Source organism: Sciurus vulgaris (genome assembly GCF_902686455.1).
Source record: "Sciurus vulgaris genome assembly, chromosome: 5".
NCBI classification, from domain to species: domain Eukaryota; kingdom Metazoa; phylum Chordata; class Mammalia; order Rodentia; family Sciuridae; genus Sciurus; species Sciurus vulgaris.
The window spans coordinates 134282403-134304149 of NC_136465.1; the positions used below are offsets into that span (position 1 = coordinate 134282403).

A 21747-nucleotide genomic window follows, 5' to 3' on the forward strand; every position below is an offset into this window, starting at 1 on the left:
AAAATAAGCAAGAGAAAGATAAAAATGAAAATATCTTTGTCAAATTTAAGTTAAGAAAAGAAATTCCTTACTATTATAAAAATCTATCCTAAATTATGTATTAAGAAACAGGCTCAGTTTTCCAACATCAAGATAGATGGAAGATGTGCAGATTTTGGTTTTACGTAATTAGAGTGACCTGCTGATATAGAAACATTTTAAAATGTTCCCTTGGCCAATCAGTTTCACTTGTGATCCAGTTTTAAACCGTGTATCTCTGGGGTACATCAGGAGAGAGCACTATAGGAAAGTCAAACTCTGTCACTCTGGAAAAAGTACCTTGTCACTACTTACGCACTGCTGTGTGAGACCTCAGTCATTGATGTGGCATATATATGTCTCTCTCCATCAAGTCTCAATGAACCAATGATCCTTTGGAGTTTCTTAGCATTGGATCCATTTTTTGAATATCACAATGTATGCATTTTCTAAGTATTAGCAGTTTTTGCAGTTCTTTTTATATTTTATTATTAGCAAAAAACAATTTGTGTTTTGATTAGTAAAAGTAATTGAGGACCATATATATAAACATATATTCATATCCTGTTAGAAATCATATGAGACTTTCTATACTTTCTAAAATAGAAATTTTATGTGAGGTTTCTTTAAAGACACACGTGTACCATACTGTTTCTCTTTATATAATGCCATAATTGAGAAATTAAAAGAAAAATGAAACTGTTTTAACCTCTTTTTTTCTGAAAATATAGTATTCTTAAACAGCATTTATCTCAGAAAATTACCAATTTTATCCATCCAAACGAAATTACACATACTTAACTATTCTTTCCCAATTATGTACATACACAGCAAGTGGCAAGAGAGAGAAAGTTAGTTCCAATGGTTTATCCTTAGTAATTAGCAACTCATTATCAGTGATCACATCTATGCACTTAGTTAGAATCAACATTATCCTGTTTTGGTTTTCCAATTTTCCATCCAAAATTTTTCATTGCTTTTTCATATTAGAAAAGCCTCAGAAAAAGTTTTCTTGCTGAAGTACAACAAGCAGATAGGGTGGCCATCTATTTCTTCTTGTTAATAAGTTGGTGAAGTGCCACTAACTTCACTCACTGGCAAATGCCAACGGGGAGTGCAAACGATTCCTTCTGCATCATCCTAAGTTCCGTCTTCAGGATACAAACCGAAGTCCCAGCTCAAAATCCCATCCCTCCCAGTGAAGTCCAGCCTCTATGTCTACCTGGAAACCTCTGAAGTAAAGGTTGGCTGCCCTTCACACAATGCATTCTGCTCAGTGGAGTGGGGAATAAAAACTGCCAGTGAAAGGGAAAATCAAGGACACAAGAGCCATGCTGAAGGGCTTGCAGGAATGGGCATGTCTTGAGTAGATTCTCATTTTCTTTGTGAAACTAGCTTCGTGGTCTTTTTTCTCTCAGCAGTCTCTATTTCTGACCTTTGAGAGGCTCTTCCTTTTTCGTCACCCCCTGTGGACCTGAGGCAACTGATAGGCATGCCTGCTCCTGGGAGCCACGCAGCTGTCTTCCCACGGATTGTTCTGTTCCACCGCAGTCGCATTTTTCAGTCTGAAATTCAGTTTCTTTGGCAGCAGAGCTTAGTGGTCCTCCTGTTTTATTCCAGGAAGATCCACATGTGAATACTTGCTCTCGTAATTATTTGGAGATTTGGTTCTGAGATCTTCTACATTTCCTCGATGAATCAAGGATTATCTTAGGTTTATCAACCTGTGAAACAGGAAGCTGCCTCTGAGTTATGTGGCCTTTCACTTTTCCTTTTTTTTATTTGTGGTTTTTAGATATACCTGTCAGTAGAGTGCATTTTGACATATTATACATATACAGAGAATAAATTATTCTAATTAGGACCCCATTCTTGTGGTTGTACATGATATGGAGTTTCACTGGTGGTGTATTCATATCTGAACACAGGAAAGCATGTCCAATTCATTCTACTGTCTTTCCTACTCCCAATTCTCCTTTGTCTAATCCACTGAAATTCTATTCTTCCTACCCCATTGCCCTTACCAATTATTGAATTATTGTGTGTTCACCTCCACATATCAGAGAGAACATTCAGTCTTCGGTTTTGGGGGATTGATTTATTTCACTGAGCATGATAATCTTCAGATTCATTCATTTGCCAGGTAAAGTCATAAAGCCATCCTTCTTTATGATTAATATTCCATGTGTTTATATATATATATATATATATATATATATATATATATTCCACATTTTCTTTATTCATTCATCTCTTGAAGGGTAGCTAGGTTGTTTCTGTAGCTTAGCTACTGTGAATTGAGCTGTTATAAATATTGATGTGGTTCTGTCACTATAGTATGCTGATTTAAAAACCTTTGAGTATATGCTGAGGAGTAGGATAACTGGGTCAAATGGTGGTTCATTCCAAGTTTACTGAGGAATCTCCATACTGCTTTCCAGAGAGGTTGCACCAATTTGCAGTCCCACCAGCAATGTATGAGTGTGCCTTTCCCCTGACATCCTCGCCAACATTTATTGTTGCTTGTGTTCTAGGTAATTGTCATTCTGACTGGAGTGAGATGGAATCTCAGTGTGGTTTTAATTTGCATTTCTCTAATTGCTAGAGATGTTGAACATTTATTCATATATTTGTTGACCATTTGTATTTCATCTTCTATGAAATGCCTGTTGAGTTCCTTTTGCCCATTTATTGAGATATTTGTTTTTGTTTTTTTTTCCTTCCTTCCTTCCTGCCTTCCTTCCTTCCTTCCTTCCTTCCTTCCTTCCTTTCTTCCTTCCTTCCTTCCTTCCTTTCTTTTTTTCTTTTTTTTTTTTTTTCTTTCTTTCTTTTTTTGGTGTTAGGCTTTTTGAGTTCTTTATATATCCGGGAGATTAATGCTCTATCTGTGGTGCAGGTGGTAAAGATTTTCTCCCATTCTGTAGCCTCTCTCTTCACATTCTTGTTTCTTTGCTGTGAAAAAGCTTTTTGGTTTATGTCACCTATTTTAAAACTTTACTGTCAAGTAGATACCCTCCAAGGTTGTTATTCTTAACAAGCAGCCCCTAGGTCAAATTTGGGATTTGGGATTGTCTCCATTACAGAAAATCAGAAGGAGATCAGGCATGAGAAACATACAGAAGTTTTTAATAAGCCAGTCTGAAAAAGGTTTGTATCTTTTTCTGTCCATTTTCCTGTGGTAGAAATAATTATTTGTTCACACCTAATTTTGAGGGAATGCAGGAAGTCTGATTGCATCTTCAGAATTAAAAATATGGATCTGGTGAAGAACAAACTGAATATAAACATCAACTGAATATAATAATGGGAATCCATGATCCATGAGATTGCTGGACGAATGCACAACCTTCTCATGAACCATATCCGAAGAACCATTCTTTGTTCAGCTTTGTTTTTTAAGGATGCACAGTTGGAGGAATTGAACTAAATGTATTTCAATTTTCCTGCCACACAAATACCAATTGCCATTAGCAATGCCAAAAAAATAAAAATAAAAAATAAATGACAAGACAGAAAATACAGGTGAATTCTGTGTGTGTGTGTGTGTGTGTGTGTGTGTGTGTGTGTGTGCAATTCTAGAGACAGATACAACTCTAAATTACAAAGTTAAAGAATGACATACAATGAATTAAGGACCAAAATACAGGAAGTATTCAAAGGTAAGATGTAAACATTTATAGATAATCTATGGGACACAAAAATGGCAGAAAAGACTGCAGATATAGTGGGTTACATTGTTGAATCTTTCTCCACATGGAAGAGCAGGAAACAAATTCAAGACTGAGTGACATGCAAAACCCCAGTTTTTGTACGAAACACAGGGCAGAAATGGTGGGTTGGGGAAGATATGTATATATATGTATATATTGCCTTGGCAGCCATTAATTGAGACAGCTGGAAGAAACAATTAAATTCTAAATCACTACAATGAGAACTTGCAGCATACAGAGTTGAACTGTGAATCACATAGCTCTCCAGCATATTCTGAAATGGGACTATGGAGCAGAAATATGCCCCTCAACAGATGGAACCACTGATTTGATCAGAACCAGATCTGAAATAACAACCCTAAATGTAAACTGCTACTGCTCCAATCTATTCACCACAATTGCTCTTTAGCCGCAAGCCATAAACAACTACTTCCACTGTATAGAACACCCCTAACAGTGTGACTCATGTTTAAACGTAACACAAACTGAAAATCTTACAACTATGTAAAGGTACTACAAGACAAATTGTATAAAAAACATCACAATACAAAAAGAAGAATTTTGTCATCTTGAAAAATGTTCAAATATGACTATCGAGGTGATTTAAAAGAATTTAAACAAAGAAATGTGACTTTTATGAGGCTATGGTTTGAAGACAACATGCAAAAGAATACAAAAGAATAAAAAATAGGGAAAGCTTCAAAAAGAATGAGATTGATCTGACATTGTAAGAAAGAAATCCATATTAGATGCATGGACATAGACACAGGGAAAAACAGACAATTGCAGTATAAGCTTGTGATAGTTGATAAATGAGAAATGAAAAAACAATGAAAATTATAGTATAATAAGACGGCCAGTGTGGTTTGTGTATACATGTGTACATGTATTTATTAAAAAGAAAAAAGCAAATGGAAAAGAAAATAAATTTGAAGACTTAGGAGGAGTGACATTTCTTACAGTAAAGTCAGATACGGAGATTCAAAGGGTACCTATGTTTTAGGGGAAAAGATCTTACACAGAGGGATTAATATCGAGACATATCATGGTGAATTCCCTAGGTTTTAAGGATTAAACCAAACAAGTTGTCTAGAAAGTAGAATATTTGTGCTGGCTCAGATTTCTATAAGCAAAACTAATCCAGTGAATAGAACACAGAGTCCAATATGTAATCTTAGTTATCCTTTGAGTGCAAAAAGATGATGGCAGGCATGAGTCTCAAATCCATTTACACCTGGAGACAAAGGTAAAGAACAAGGGAAGTAAAGGTTGCAAAATAGAAGGCAAATCTGTAAACCTGAAAAATCTGGAAATAATCCAGAAAATAAAAATTCAAAGAGAATCAAGGCATCTTCATCTTTCTTAGCAGGGACATGGAGGATATAGATTAAATTACAAATAAATCCATTGGAAGTATTTCTTCTAAGATTAATTGAGATGAAGTTCCTTTTGAATAAGTGTTGCTAGGGTAAGGTTTTTGAAGGGCATTTAAGTCACATGGAGTATACCAGTTTTCTGTTATTTTTCTAAAACTACCCATTTTTAAAAATATTTTATCGTGTTGCCAGTATTTATCCTAGAGTTCTTCTTTTCAATAGTGAACATGAGATTCTGGTGAAAATTATTGCTTTACTAGTATTGTGCATGAAATAATAATGACTAATAGATTGAGTCTAGAATTTTCTCACAAGAAAAGAAATTTATCGTTTCATCTCTTTTAATTTCCATAATATTGAACCATGTATGATAATTTTAGTAATTTTTGACTAATGTAGTTCCTATACAACAATGTATCTTTACAGTCATGTTTTGGAATAATATAAACATAAATGCTTATTCTGTGTTTACTAGTATATTTTTGGTTCTTTTTTTTTTTTTCATTGATGGCTTCATTCAATTTTAGAAAATTACCTCTTACAATTGGTAGTGAGGGCTACATTTTTAGACAGTAAGAAAGGATTCAACTATGGGATGTTATTAAAACTAATGAGTGTCACTGTTAGAACACAGTAAATCTTTATCATTAATGTCCTTTAATTGTTAATCATCATTAAGGAGTTGGAGCATCATTATCATTTCTTTTCCTAAGTTTCATTTGAATGTTATCAGTCATAAAGAAAATCCTAACTTTCTGAGTTGGGAATCCAGGATTGATTAAACATTTCTATGTAAATCATGTATCTTGAATTTTGTGGCATTGGAAGCTGCAGGTAAAATTGAAAGACATAGGTAATAGGTTGTAATTAGAAACAGCTACTTCCCCTTTAACCTCTGTCTCAAGAGGTTAAGCAAATTATGTACAAGTTACTGTCCTAAACAACAAAAACCATCAGTCATTATAATATATTCTCATTAGCTGGTTTCAAAAGTTGTATTTTAATTCAAAGAATTGAAAATTTCCTAAATTCCATCCAAAACTCCTTGCAGGAACAAATTCACAAATGCATCGTTAGCATCACTTTGATGCCATCATTTACTTTTTACTCCTGTAGCTGGGTTGATATGTTTAGCTTCGTCATTTATTTCTTTAGGTTATCATTTAGCACCCTTAAGAGGGAGAACAAAGTACCAAAAATGGAACTCACACGCCTGTTTCCCCAAAGGTGATTTCAAGTGGGCACAGCTGCCTTTTTCAAGATACGAATCCTTTTTCCACATAGTAAATTAGATAGTCAAAGTCCTTTTTCTATCTCACTGGTAATAAAAAGTACTTTTACTTTCCACATTTCATCTGCAATGGCATCGGGTGGCTTTTAACTCTAATTTGGAATAGAGCATAATATGCTGAGAGGCGGGAAAATATCACTTTAAGTCATAAAGAATTAGATTAGATATTTCATTTCTCCGTGAGTAAAGATGAATATTTTACCAAGATTAGAGAAGGAAGAAATGCATGGCACACACAGAAGGTGCATCCTGCCTTATCCCCGCTCTGTCACTCACTATTGCTTGAAACTGTTTCTCTGACATGCTCTAATATCTCCCATAGCAGCTCTGATTGGATTTAGGAGAAATTCGGATGAGCGTTCATTATCATTTCTAAGTGTAAAAGTCTTGTTTTTCTTTTGATGTAATAGAAAAATGTTTAAAGACCCACAAACAGAGTGCTTTTCTCATGGTGTACCATCTACATGAGGCAGATGATGAGATATTTCTCTAACTGATGGCTGAGTAAATCACCTCATTTTCATTGTTTCCAGAGTGTTGACCAACATGCCACCAGCCTGGCGTTCCCCTTCTGATTTAAACACATGATTCAGAATGACTTTGCAGGGTGGTGATACTCACGGATTTATGGGGCACTTGTATGTGGGATTCTCATCACTGTACAGCAACCCTGTCGTTTTTGTGACAGAGCCTGTTTGACGGGTTTTGGATTTATGATGGAAATAATTCAGAACAGAGTAATAATTTTCCCTTGGCAATTACACTACCATTTGGTACTTTGTCCCTAAGGGGAAAATGAATGTGCCAGGATCTGTACATGAGTTTAGTAGCTGGATGTAGGGAACAAATCAAGGTCAGAATACAGATGCAGAGCACGTGATCGCTGAATTCTAGTTCTGAGTCCCCGGTCTTAAGGCTGCTTATATCTGTGTGGCACTTTACAGTTTACAAAATGCTTTTACATTTCCTGTCAGTTCAGAATGACTCTGGAAGGTAAATACTATTTTCCCCATTTTATATAGAAGGAACTCAAGACTGAAAGGTCGATTTTCTTGAAGTTAGTTATTCAGTAAATATTTTTAAGCATATACCACGTGAAAGCTTTAAGATGCACACTAGGGGCGGGTGCGGTGTGGCACACCTGTAAACCCAGCGGCTCTGGAGACTGGAGGTTTATGAGTTCAAAGCCAGCCTCAGCAACTTAGCATGGCCCTAAGCAACTCAGTGAGACCCTATCTCAAAATGAAATATTAAAAAGGTCTGGGAAGAATCAGTTACTTGAGAATAATTTTTTAGCTCTTTCTTAACTTCAGAATATTAAATTTGGAAAATCTAAAATTGTGTGTTATGTGGCTGTAAATGATGTACACACAGTAAAATAAGATTGTTACTTTTATGTGGGATTATTATTTCTAAATGTTACTCAGTGAAATGAGCATACAATGAAAAGCATTTATTGCAAAAAAAAAAAAAAAAAAAAAAAAGATTGGCTCACTGGTTAAACAACCCTGGGTTCAATCCCTGGTAAAAAAAAAAAAAAAAAAAAATACATACTAGGACACTAGGGAGACAGAGATATTTAAGAGTCCTTACTTTGCTTTGTTTATTATAAAGAATTTCAAATATGAAGAAAAAACAGGCAAGAAAATGTAGCAAAGCCCCTGTGTTTGTTATTTCATCTACAATTATTCATTTGTTGTCTGTTCTCTTTATCCACTTCCCCATCCAAACCTTTCATGCTATTTTGAAGCACATTTCAGACATCAAATCAATTTATTAAAAAATTATTTACATGTCTCTGAAAATGATTAACATGGATACCTTGATTGGAAGTTGGATGACTTCCTGGTGCTTTTGGCTGCTCTTCTAAAACCTTTCTGCTTGCAATATCAGTCCTTTTTGCATCCTTTCACACTTTCACAATTATTTATTTTAAGTGCATTCACATTTTGGAGCATCATGTTGTCTTCTTCCTTATCTGTCACCTTTGCGTTACATTTACAAAATTATATTGACCTTGGGCATGTACTGATATGCCCATAGGAGTTGAGCTTGGCTTTTGGATTTCTTTTTAAGATTTTTAATTGAGGTGTACTGTCTTTGGGTTTCTTTCCAGACTTAGGAATCATCCCTCCAGTTAGGTCCAGGAAGCAATTTCCTTATACCCAGATATCATTAATATGAGTCCTGCCCCCTTTCTAGTTCAGCCCAAGTCTAGGACCCCCCCAAATGTTTGACAATCTTAAATTTTCTCTTTCCTATATAGACCTTGAGATAGAAACTATTTCTGTTGTTGGAAGGGTTTCTTTCTGTAAATTAAAGACAATATGCCTACCCCACTTCTTAGGCCATATCTCAGTACTCTATGTATTGATTTACCTGTGCCAATGGTATTTCTGAAAATTTTATTTGTTTTAAGGCATGCTTTTCATAGTAGGTATACTTCTGCTAACTAGAGTCAATCTCTCTAGGCCTGAACCTGAGATTACAGTGTTCCCTGATTTAAGGAGATTAGACTAAATTCTGAAGGAACCCAGAATATAGGCATCAGTAGTGAAGAAAGTGGCTATGGCAGATATGGCCCAAATATGACCAAATGTGGAAAGCTGTATCTCCAATCAGTCCATGAAGGACAATTTGAAAATTGCAGCAATAGTCCAAACCACTACCCCATTCTTATATATTCTATTACGTTTTCTTCATATGGTCTTCATGGATTATTCCCACTTGAAATCACCCATGTCTTTTCCCCCATGTTTCCTATTACTAGAAGATGGGAAAGGCAATACATAACCCTTGCCAGGTCTTTTTGGAATAGTGGTGAAAATATCAGGGCTTGGTACCAATATCACCTTTCTTGGTGATATTGGAGATGTTACTTAACCTCTTTGAGCCTCAGTTTTGATCTGTAAAATGGAATAGTAATATCACCACCCTCCAAAGATGGTTATGAGGTTTTAATAACATAATGTAAGGAGTACATTGGCTCCTGGACTGACACCCAGGGTGACGAGGCAGTGCTGGCCATCACCTTGGTTCTCATATCTGCATAAGGTCCTCTTTTACTTTGTCTAGGGCAAGTAGCTGCTTGACAAGGACTGAGAGCATCCACTCAGATTTGCCAAGAACTGCAACATGTTATAACATTTACCTTTATCTTTCTAATTTGCGTATTCCATCCAGAGATAATAATTCAGAACGTGTACACAAAGATGCTCACAGTCCTATTGTTTATGATCTGAAAAATGTATGTAGTCACAGTTCTCAGCAAGACCTAACTAGATATAACTTCACAACAGAATTTTGTTAGAGATGATTCAGAGGTAATTATAAAAATTTTAATAGCATGCAAAATTATTATACGTTAAATATATAAAATTCTATGTCCAGTAGAATAAAGTCTACGTAAAAGTATTGAAGTTTTGACATAAACTTAAGAGGAGATATACCCAGTTATTTTTAAGTGGTTTCGTTTGAGTGATGTCTTTTTTCTTTTCCAGTTTCCTGTTATTCACACATTTCTCTAAAAAGCGGCCTTCTAGGAAGTTAGAAGCTTCACTGATTTATGGACCTCTAGGTTAATGATTTGATATCCTGATGGCAGTAAACCTAACCTCTGCAAAATCCTGCTGGAATTTTTTACTCCTTTTACTCCCATGTGGCTCTTTAGATCATTAGAAAACTTCACTGCTGAATAAGCAGAATTCCATACTAGCTTTAAGAATTGTGTTTTCCATAGAAATCATTAGCTATGTGAATAATTGTCCTGTATTAAATTCACTTTATTTTCTATATTTAAAATCTGCACTAACTCTACTAATTAACCAAAATTGGAATATACACCTTCCTACATGTAAAGTAGATGTTCTTTTAAAGTGTATTCATTGCTTAAACGATTATCAGTAACCTTCCTCATTATCTAATGCTGCTTTTAACAATTAAGCAACAATAATGTTTAGAGAAGTTTTTGGAATATTTTTGATACTTCTACAAAAACAACTTTCTAAAACAAATATTGTGCATGACCTAGCTTTAAAAATCATCTGTTTTTATGTCATCTGTTTCACTAAGTATATGTTTTTTTGTAAGCATAGTGTGCACAGTGAGAGAGGATCAACCAGGAAATCATTTTTCTCTTGATTCTCTTTTTGAGAGACCACGTGGCACATTGGAGTTTGTTCTCCACAGCAGCCAGACCTTTTAAAGCATAAATCAGATTATGTCATTTCCATCTCACAAACTTGTGGTGCCTTTCCATCACACATGGAGAAACAACCTGGGCTTCTGCTGTGCAGTGGGAGAATCTGCGTGCCTCCACACTGGTGCTTGTGGAGGTGGGCCCGAGGTGCCCTGGGTCTGCACTTGGTTTCTGCTGGAACAGAAGTAAGAATCATGGGCAGGACCACCTCCACCAAATCACCTTCTAGGTACACATGAATGAGAACATTTCCTTAGTGCAGGGAATCAGATTTGGAAATGGGTTGTTGGAATGAAGGAATCCTTTCAATGTGGTTTGAAGTCTTGATGGAATTCTGGTGTTTGCAAGGCAAGGCACTGGGTTTGATCTCCAGAATCAAAACAGAAAAAATAATATTTGCAGAAAACCGTGACTGAGGAGCAGGCACTGAAACACATCAAGAAAGAACCTGAAAATCAGAATTGACTAAAGCAGGGTGAAGAACTGGGCTAAGAGAAGGCTACTGATGAGCTGTTATTTGAAGGAGGATATCAAGTGAGGAGGAATATTCTAAGGGAAAACCCTTGGCTAAACACACCAAAGAGAAAAACCAGGTTGCATTTTACAAAGAGCATCTGACTGAACTAGAGGAGAGGAACTCAGAGTTCGGTAAAGTCTCCACTGAACTGAATCAAATGCTGCTGAAGAAGTGGAAGTAATGTTCCAGCAGGATGAAACTCCCCCAGTCTGTGCTGATCTGCAGACCAGGTTGTCACCAGAACATGCACTGGACCCTCAGTTGCTCTCCTCTGGCTAACAGGTGCATGCACCAGGTCCATCACACCAAGCACAGCATGCTAGAGAAGGCAAGATGAAGGGAACATTTACAACAAGCAAATTCCCTTCAGTGTTAATTCCCAGAGTGGAACTATTTTTTTTCCATACTGAGAAAACCCCTTGAGAGATAAGACAATTGAGGAGAAGCACTGGAGAGTGGAGTCAGCAGAATCTTATCACATTTTGGTTGGCAGCAATTTGGAAAGGGCAATACTTTCTACCTTTCTGTAGTTCAATTTAATCTCTACTAATTACAAAAATCTTTCCCAACCAGTCTTTATCATTTGGTGGAACTCCACTCTAACAAAGCTTGGGTGCGGAGTAGGCTAAGTGAATTGAGAGAAGAGGATGATAGCAGCAAATTCTTGGGGCAATAGTGTTGGGCAGAATTGTCTAAGTAGTGATTTTTTTTCTTCTTTTTCCTTTGACAATATAGGAGGAATTTCAGTGTAACTTATGATTATTATTAACTTGCAAGTTAGAAGACAAAAAGGAGAGAAAATGTACCCCTTTTACTGTTTATGATTACAAGTAAAATATGGTATTTTTATCAAAGTCAAGGGCACCCTTGACTTACACGCTTCTTGTCTATCATAAATACTGACATTTTCCTTCACTCACTATCCATAAGAAATACATTTTCTGATAGAAAGAGAAAGTTAAAAATAATTCAAAGGCCTTATTCAAGGGCCTTCATGCTGTCACCAACCTAAGCAACCTCATACCCTGCTCTTCTGTCTTGGATAACTCCACTCAAAGTACATGGGCCTTCTGTTATTCTCCAACATTTCAAATGTGTTGCTGCTTCAGGACCTCTGGACTTGCTGTTTCCTTAAGCAGTACTCTCCACACATCAGAACTAATCATCCTGTTCCCTCATTTCATGTGGAGAAGGCCTTTCTTTTTTATTTTTTCAATTATTTATTTTTTTACTTTTTACAGATTGCATTTTGATTCATTGTACACAAATGGGGTACATCATTTCATTTCTATGATTGTGCACTATGTAGATTCATACCATTCGTGTAATCATACATGTAAATAGGGTAATGATGTCTGTCTCATTCCACCATTTTTCATACCTCCCTCCCTCTCATTTCCTTCTACATAATCTAAAGTTCCTCCATTCTTCTCTCACTCCCCTCACCCCCATTATATATCATCCTCCACTTATCAGGAAAAACATTTGACCTTTGGTTTTTTGGGGGATTGGCTTATTTCACTTAGCATGATATTCTCCAATTCCATCCATTAATCTGCAAATGCCATGATATTATTCTTCTTTATGGCTGAATAATATTCCACTGTGTATATATACCACAGTTTATTTATCCATTCATCTGTTGAAGGGCATCTAGTTTGGTTCTACAATCTAGCTATTGTGAATTGAGCTGCTGTAAAGATTGATGTGACTGTGTTACTGTAGTATGCTAACTTTAAGTCCTTTGGCTATAAACTGAGTAGTGGGATAACTGGGTCAAAATGGAGGAGGACTTTCTAACCACCACATTTAAATCATTCTCCCCAACTTCTCCTCCTAACCTGGCTTGTTCTCCCTCCATAGCAGCTGGTATTACATTGTGTATTTATTGGTATATTAAGTCTAATGTGATAAATGCTGTGAAAGCAACATGAAAACAGATGTTCAAGGAAGAAGCATTTAAAACTGATTTAAAATGGGATTTTGAGAGAAAGCTTCATGTGGTACAAATGACAAGAAGCTTTCTTGTCAGTCCTGATTTTGAATTCTAGCCATGCCACTTATTAGCCAGGCAAACTTGGAAAGGCAATTATCTCATGTAAACTTTAACTTCCTTATCTAAAAAATTGGGTACAATACTGATCTTGAAGCTTAGTATTACTCTTCTTAGGGACAGTAAGCTCAAATAAACTTAGGCCATTTTCCCATTATATCATAACTGGAATACAATAAGTGCTCAATATATAATGTAAAATTATTAAATTGATAGGTATCTAAAAAGTATGTGGTTGACTTTAACCATAAAGCTAAGCCCTTTTTCGTTTTTTACCAAATAATTGACATCTATTAACTTTTCCAATTAATGACCAAACATTGACCCTGCTCCTTTAGTACCTAGGAGATCCTCCATATTAAGATGATAGTCAATTTTTTGTGAATGTGTGTGTGAAGAGGAAAGGCTGGCTGCAGTGGTGAAAGTGAGACTAACGCAAGTTACAAACAACTTTATTTCTGGATGTTTTGCATTATTAGTTATTTGTCCAGTCCTCTTTTATTTTTTATTTTGAAACAGGGTCATGCTAATTTTCCCAGACTGGCCTCAAACTTGCAATCCTCCTGCCTCAGCCTCCTAAGTTGCTGGGGTTATAGGTGTGCACCACCACATCTGGCTGTGTGTTTTATTTTTAATGATTATTTAATTTTTAGTTACTTCTATTATCATGAAGTGTTTATTGAAAAAGGGACCTGAGAGATCATGTAGTTCACCCTTGACATTTATTGACCAGGAGAAAGAGATTTCTAAGCCCTCTATCAAGTCATTTAAAAGCATTGTATAATTAATATTCTTCTGGTGAAGTTATTTACTAATCAGAAAAAAGAGCAGAGATGTTCACGTAAAGCCTCTGCTTTCTCACTGTCTGTGAAGCTATTTGTTTTGCAATGGACTGGTTTATTCAAAGTGATTGGTGAGATGACTTGGCAAGTGCTCCTGCTTTTAAGAATTATGACATTATTGTCATAATTTAAGTTTAAGGAACTTGTATTGAGTGCCTGCTTTATGCTAGGTTCTGCAGTAGGCTTTGGAGATTAAAAGTTGAGTAAAGCACACTTCATTTTCTTAAAGATCTAAGTCCACTATGGGAGAAAGATATTGTGATAAAATCGTGACTAATTTTGTAATAATTATTGTGAATAGAAGTTTGTTAAGGTTTTATTTAAGCCCAGAAAATGGGTGCCTAAGTCAATTTGGGGACCTACTTCCTGGATGAGAAGCAGCAGGAGGAAAATGGGCTATGAGACAATTTTCTGTGCAACTTTACACATTCCTAATTTTATGGGACTACAAATGCATAACCTACATTTTCATCTCTATAAACAATAGTTCAGCAATACACAATTCTTACAATTTTTTTCTCCAGGAACTGATTAAATGTACCATTGCATTGGTTGACATAGAAAAGATGTTTTAACAGATGTTTCCCCCTGTCCTTTTGTTCTCTGGTATTCCAAGGACTTATTGGAAATTCTAATCTGGCCATAGGATCTTCCTACAAAGAATTTATAAAAAGTCTTTTAATAATGAATAACAAAGAATAACATATAAAACCTAGTAGATTTTGTTAATTAAGCATTTCAGCAGTACTTTAAAAATCTATGCCTAAGGGACAGGGACAGTGTCTTCTGTGTTTATTGTGAAATATCTAGTAGGCTATTCATTGGCTTTAAATGAACATCCAATTAGTGAAGATTGGAATGCTGTGGTCTGAAGCATCTGAGAATTGTGCCTTTTCCTCTCTAAATTTCAAGCATCCAAGTGTCAATTGCCTTCAGAGGAAACTCATAGTAAAATAAGTTATTTGTGTACAAGCCACCCATCACAGTAGAATTGAGTTAACATTCATAGAGATTTGAAAAAAAAAACAAAACAAAACAGATCTCAATCTCAACTGAAAACAAACCAGCTAACAACAGAACATTCAGCATCAGCCAGTATAGTTTTGTTTTAATCTCCTGCTTCTAAATGTACTATCTTGTATGGGGTAGAGAGAAGGTTTTATGTGGGATGTGCAGAATGGGAACAGCAGTTGGGTGGCTGCACATGGACAGTCTTCTATAAAATTTATTTAAAAATTCTCATTGGATTCTCTTCCTCATTCTCTCTCTGATTCCTGAGTAATTTCTTAAGTCCACGCCCACTAGGATAGGGGGAACAAATAGATGTCATACGAACTCTTCCTAAAGCACTAGTCAGACTCAATTATATGTCGTGAAATATTATTTAAATTTGCTATTTCTTACATGTTCTTGGCAACATTTGGCTGTGATGATGCAAATTTGAGAAAACTGCATTGTAGCAGTGTCAGGACCCTAAATGTGCTCCCTACTGGGCTGATTACTTTACTCTAATGTATTGTTCCATTCACTATACTACACACACTTCCTATATTGATTGCATTATCACTAGTAGTAATCACAGATATCATTAACAGGCAATTACACAAACACACATCTAAGGTAGGTAACCTGTTCTCCAACATTATCTCTCACAATTCTGAATTTTGTAATGAAGCTGATCATCCTCTTGTCCAATTAAGTATAGCTTCATATTTCGATCTAGCAGGCTTAAATCCAAGTGTATTGAATTACGTAGTAGGTAATTACTTACATATGTTGGTAACACAGCAGAATGACGGCAATTTAAGTATAATCTCTTTCTTATTCTATTTGAAAACTTGTTAGAGAAGGTTAACTACCGTTAAAAAAATAGACCCAAACATGCTTTTGGATCAAATAAAATGGAAGTTACTTCCTCTCATAAATTGGGTCTGGGTATGAGAACTGACTTTGCCATGCAACCATCTAAGGACCCATGGATTACTGACATGTTCAATACAAGTCTTCCAGGTAACCCTGGAAGCTTCAATTCAGGGAAAAGAACATAAGTATTTAATAGGATGTGTCTGTGGGTTAACCTTGGCAGTGAAGCACATCCATATTCTATTGGCTAAATATTAGTTACATGACCACACTTAACTACCAGGGAAGACTGGGCATTATAGTCTTTGGAAAAAGAGGAAAGCATGGATGTTAGTGAGCAGTTAGCAGTTTCTACCATAAGAACTCAAAACAGAAATTGCTCTATTTCTCTAATGAATACTTTACTTGCCTTATCATTATTTGAAATTTTATCATGTTTACTTTGATTTTTTTTTATTGTTTACACTGTGCCAGATATCTTATAAAACCTTGATCTAAGCTGCCTCTTAAACCTGTATTGATGAAAAAATGAAAGAATAGAGAATGTGAAATTATATTTTTTCAAGTTCTTAATAAATTATGCCCATGTTAACATAGTGATTTTCAGCAAATTAAACTGTAGATATATAGGTTAAGATAAAAGGTTCTAGGAGCTAAAAAGGATGTGGCCTAGTTTAACCTGTTTTTATAGACAAGGAATGGAAGAACTAGAAAGATGAATTATTTACCTCATTGTACAGGGAGTGTTAGTGGTAGAGTCAGATTGAGGCTCTTTCTCAAGTACAAGTCTCTTTCCATAACATTGTTATCTTTTTTATAGACTGTCATATTGCTCACAAAGCATGTCATTAAATAATGTCCATCCCTTTATAGAGATGAAGTAAAACACAATAAATTGTAATCGATATAAAGCTATCATACATAAATCTATGTAAAAATAAATTCAAACAACTTTCTAGATTTTCCAAACTGATTTGAGAGCTGTAATAAGTCAGGTACTTATTATTTTTAAAAACACAAAATAAAATATAAAAAAATGATGTTCCAACAGTGGGCAATAAATCTATGAAAGCAAAGTTTTAACTGCATTATTGAAATGCCAAACTAGCTAAAAGATAAAGTTGCTTTTGTAATTATTGATTCCATGGCCTAATTTCACTCTATTTCTATAAGGATGTATAAAGTAAAAACTGCCCAGGAAAAGTGGCATCAATATAGATGAACTCTAAATCATATAAGCTTTAAAGAATATTTTGAAATTATGTTAAGTTTGGGGTTATCTCACCATTTTTATTTGTGTCAAATATTGACAATGATTGACCTTGTACCATAGTTGAATAAAAATCATTACACTGACCTACGTTCTTTTGTTTCAATTCAAAGAACAATGAAGCAGTCTTAATAATTGGTTTTTATCATCAATGTTATAAACACAGCTGAAAGCTAACATTCACCTGTGTTCACTTATACTTTTTGTCTGTGGTATTAAGGACAAAATAATCTGGCAAACATTTTATAAGTGAAGGTAAGAAATGACTTGGCTTCCTCCCTGTCCACCTTCCACCACACATATATAAAAGTTTCACCTAATTTGGTGATGTTGCAAAATAATCCCCTTTCATAAGGGAATTACCAGACTTAGGCTGCTTTCATATTTCCATGTTTATTTTTTAAAAAGTCTGCCTTCATTTAATTATTGTCTTAGTCTGTTCAGGTTGCTAGAACAAAACACCTTAGGCTGTGTAATTTATAAACAAAAGAGATTTTTACTCATAGTTCTAGAAGCTGTGGAATCTAAAATCAAGGTGCCAGCAGACTGGGTATTTCATGAGGACTTGCTCTCTGCTCTCATCTCTCAAAGATGGTGCCTAATCACATTCATTAGGTGATTTATGACTTAATCACTTCCCAAAGACCCTACCTCTTTATACTATCACATTGAATTTAAAGTTCCAACATAACATTTGGAGGAGATATCAATATTCAAATTATAGCAATAATTAAGGTTAAAAAACCCAGCAAAATATACTATGTCTATATGCAGTGGAGATATCAAGGCCAAGATCATCTTTTAATGTACTGTTATTTATATTGCTTTGACTTTGCAAGAATTTCATATGTAATCTGCTGGTGAATAGAGCTGTAACAATCTTCTGAATCCTTTCTTTGGGTATGACTTCTTAAAGCATGGATAACATGGGTTCAGATAATTTTTTAAAGCTACATTTTTGTCTTTTCTAAAGAATTTCATATTGGTCCACAACATCTATAAGAAAAGGAAAAGAAAAAGGAGGGAGAGTCTGGTTTTTTTTTTAACATTTTAAAGAATTGGACCTTATTAAAACCTAATTCTGAATTTTATAGGTGTTACAGAAACCAATTTAAAAGGATTTTAAAAATACTTGTATTATAATCTAAAAGAGACACTAAAATATAAATTGACACTTTAATTTGATAATTTTAAAAAATAATATGCATTAAACATCATTACATAAAGTACATTAAAAGTAAAGGGATTGCCTTGAGTAACAGATATTACACTGTAGAAATCAATTCTTTTCAATTATTCGTTACTTCTGTGAAAGAAAATACCTAGGGTTGGTTTTGCTCAAAATCTATAATTATTACCTTATTTCAAAATATGCTTTCTGATGTTTTTGTACTCATGTAAATTTTTAACTGTGTATATTAAGGGGCATTGGTATCCTAAGTAAGACTATGCTTAAGAAGTCACTAATTTAATTTTTATCATATACTGTGATGAATCTTGTTTTTTGCCTTTTATTTGCAATAGTCAAATCTTTATTTCTGCATTGTCGTTGATCTTTTCTGCATATAATTAACATTAGCTTTCTTCTGACTGTGCAGGGCTGGCTATTTGCCTCAGAATATTCCCCTAGAGATTATCAGATACCTGTCTGAGGAGAAGGATTTTCTTCCTTGGCACGCTGCCAGCCGAGCTCTTTATCCTCTAGATAAATTACTGGACCGCATGGAGAACTACAATGTTTTCAATGTAAAAATACATAATTTCTTCTTTCTAATTTTCAGAAGATAAACAGTTTTCTTATTATCTACTATATGCAACTGATCCTGAGTTATTTTCATTTCTTCTGCTAGTTTATGTTATCATTTTTGTCCTGATTTTCTATGCAATACGGATGACAATTATTTGAAGAAGAAAGTTAATACAAGTTACCTTTTGTTCTGGCCTAAAAGTGTCAATTAAGCTTAAATGCTTTGGAATTTAAGAAGGAATATACATGGAAAATCCATGAAGTTCAAACTTACTTTCTATGAGTTAACGGGCTCTGTGTTCACAAAGGACTTAACCTAGGTGGAGGGATCCCAGAGATCTTAACAGAATATAGACAGTTTCAATCAAGATTCTTAGTCATTATTTTTATCCAAAAGGGCATGGTGAATCCAATTCACTCCCTTAATTAACAAGGATAAGATCAACATTGAGGCAAAAGCCCATTCATAATTGGGTCCAAGGGGATACAGGAAAGCAAACAACAGATAATCCACATAGACATGAATGCATGACAAACATTCCAAAATGTTACCTGACTAGAGTTTCTAAGCTCAAAGCCCAGGAAACCAAAATTGCAAGGCTGACACCTCCTAATCTGATTTAATAATCATTTAGAATATTATTAGGATTAGGTACTGCTAATGAGCTTTTAGTTCCTAAATTTCTTATCACTGTGCTATTACTTTTGTGCACTATTTGTTTTTCTTTAGTTAAGAGCCTGCACTGAGTTTTATAAAATTACCCAAATACTTTATGACATACTGATTCTGCTAACTAACCTGCATATTTGGAATTACTCAAAATTGTATTGCCATGACATGAAATCTGCTTATTAGAACCATCTAATTTGTTTGATGGCCATCAAAATTGCTTCCTGTTTTCTTGTCCTAAGCCTGCAGGAAAATAGCTCTATCCATTTTTTTTTTTTTAAATTTTAATGAAAATAATCCTGGCTTGACTTTTCAGTGTTATTAGTTTTGTCTAAGCCTTTACAACAGACATGCAAAGAAATGGGTCATTACAGTTTGGGTGCAGTTTTTAATCTGCCAGAGAAAGACATATTACTCTTCTCTTTCTCCTTAACACAGAAACACTGCAATATAAAACTTCTATAAAAGTAAAATACATTTTTGTATGTATTTGTGCTTTAGTGTATCCTGTCAGATACCTCAATTTTTATGAAGAACTGCTTTTACTGTACTTTCAGTGCTTTCATTCCTTTGACAAAAATCAAGGACCACATTAAAGGAGGAAGACTGTATCTTACATTGGTATTGATATTTAAATACATCATTGGTTGAATAGACTGTTGACTCTGTAATAACATATCATTACAGGAAAGTAGTGTGTCTCAACTTCAACAATGCTAGGCTATTGGCTAGGCCAACATAACAGCTTTGCATTAAATAGATTCTATTGACACAAAATGCATAAGTATTAGAAGCTCATTTTCATAAAATGTATCTATATACATTTATATACGTCTGTATCCAGGAGTGTCATTTTCAATATTCTTCATTTTGTTACAAAAATTGTCAGCTACAATATTTAATAGTGTAAATTACTTAGTCATTCAGTAGGAGAGTCTATTTCTACTATTCTAATAGTATTTTGTCTTTGTTTTCTATTTTGAAATACTAAGTTGAATAGAATTATAATAAAACGTGGCTGTGCCTGGAATTTTAGTGATATTTAAAGGTAGATACATTTGCAATATTTTAATTGTGAATTTTAATTGTCAGGATGGAAGAATCTGCAACTAACAGTATCTTTATTTCTTCTAATCCTCCACCCCCACCCATTTAGGAATATATTTTAAAGCAAGTCGCAACAACCTACATTAAGCTTGGATGGCCGAAAAATAATTTTAATGGATCTCTTGTTCAAGCATCCTACCAACATGAGTACTGTTTTATTTCGATTCTCTTCTCTTCCCCCTCCCCAGAACTGTATAGTTGCATACTTATAGTACCATTGTGACATTAGCAGCACAAAATTACCTTTCTTTCATTCTGTATTTTTGCATTTCATTTGCCTGGGTAGACAGCTACAGGGTAACAGTTTTTACCCTGCTATATTTTAAGTTCTGCCTTTATTGTGATACTGAGATCATAACCCAGTCCCTTCATTGGAGTGATGTCTTCAGAGAAGATTTAGTTTAGTGTGTTTAACATTTCACTCTACCCCATTAGTTGTCTTTTACTCAATAGCCTAGGATTTCCATATCTAAAAACTATTTTTGTGTTATAATTTACTGATCTATTATTTATGCAATGAATTACCCTGACCTTCTCTCCAGTAGTAACAACGCTTTTTATTTCTTTTCCCTTTGATGGTATCTAGAGAACTGCGTAGGGAAGTGATAATGCTGGCATGTAGCTTTGGCAATAAGCACTGTCACCAGCAGGCATCAACACTTATTTCAGATTGGATTTCCAGCAATAGGAACAGGTAAGTTGAACTAAGTCCTATTTTTCTGATATTATTTAATGGTGCTTTCAGATGTTGGTGGATGCATTCCATTTATCAAATGGAGAAAAGCAAGGCAAGAAAAACACCCAGCTAAACTTTGTTTCAGCCTCACAACTTACAAAGCAGCAGCTTGAGAGCCAAAATGCACTCATCTCTGCAAAGTTTCAAGGTTTACACTTTCTTCTGGATGTAGCCCCTCATTCTGTATACGTGTAAGATGTCACCTTATTTCAAGTATGGTAGCTCTGCTCTCATAAAACAAAATAATTAAATTCGGTTCAAAGTTTAAGATTCTTTATAAAGGTTGTGGTATTTATTCATAAAACAATTCCAAGCAATATCTTATAAACAAAGTAGCATAACAAATGTT

The 21747-nt window shown here is 34.8% G+C and overlaps 1 protein-coding gene across 1 annotated transcript in view; it reads left to right on the plus strand.

The window, feature by feature from the left end:
- Nucleotides 1-21747, plus strand: part of TRHDE (thyrotropin releasing hormone degrading enzyme) — a 361209-nt gene that overhangs the window by 297919 nt on the left and 41543 nt on the right. The window contains exons 13-15 of the mRNA XM_079142404.1: nt 18737-18884; nt 20712-20809; nt 21249-21356. Of these exons, the coding sequence (XP_078998530.1) occupies nt 18737-18884; nt 20712-20809; nt 21249-21356 (354 nt within the window). The remainder of the gene's footprint in view (nt 1-18736; nt 18885-20711; nt 20810-21248; nt 21357-21747) is intronic.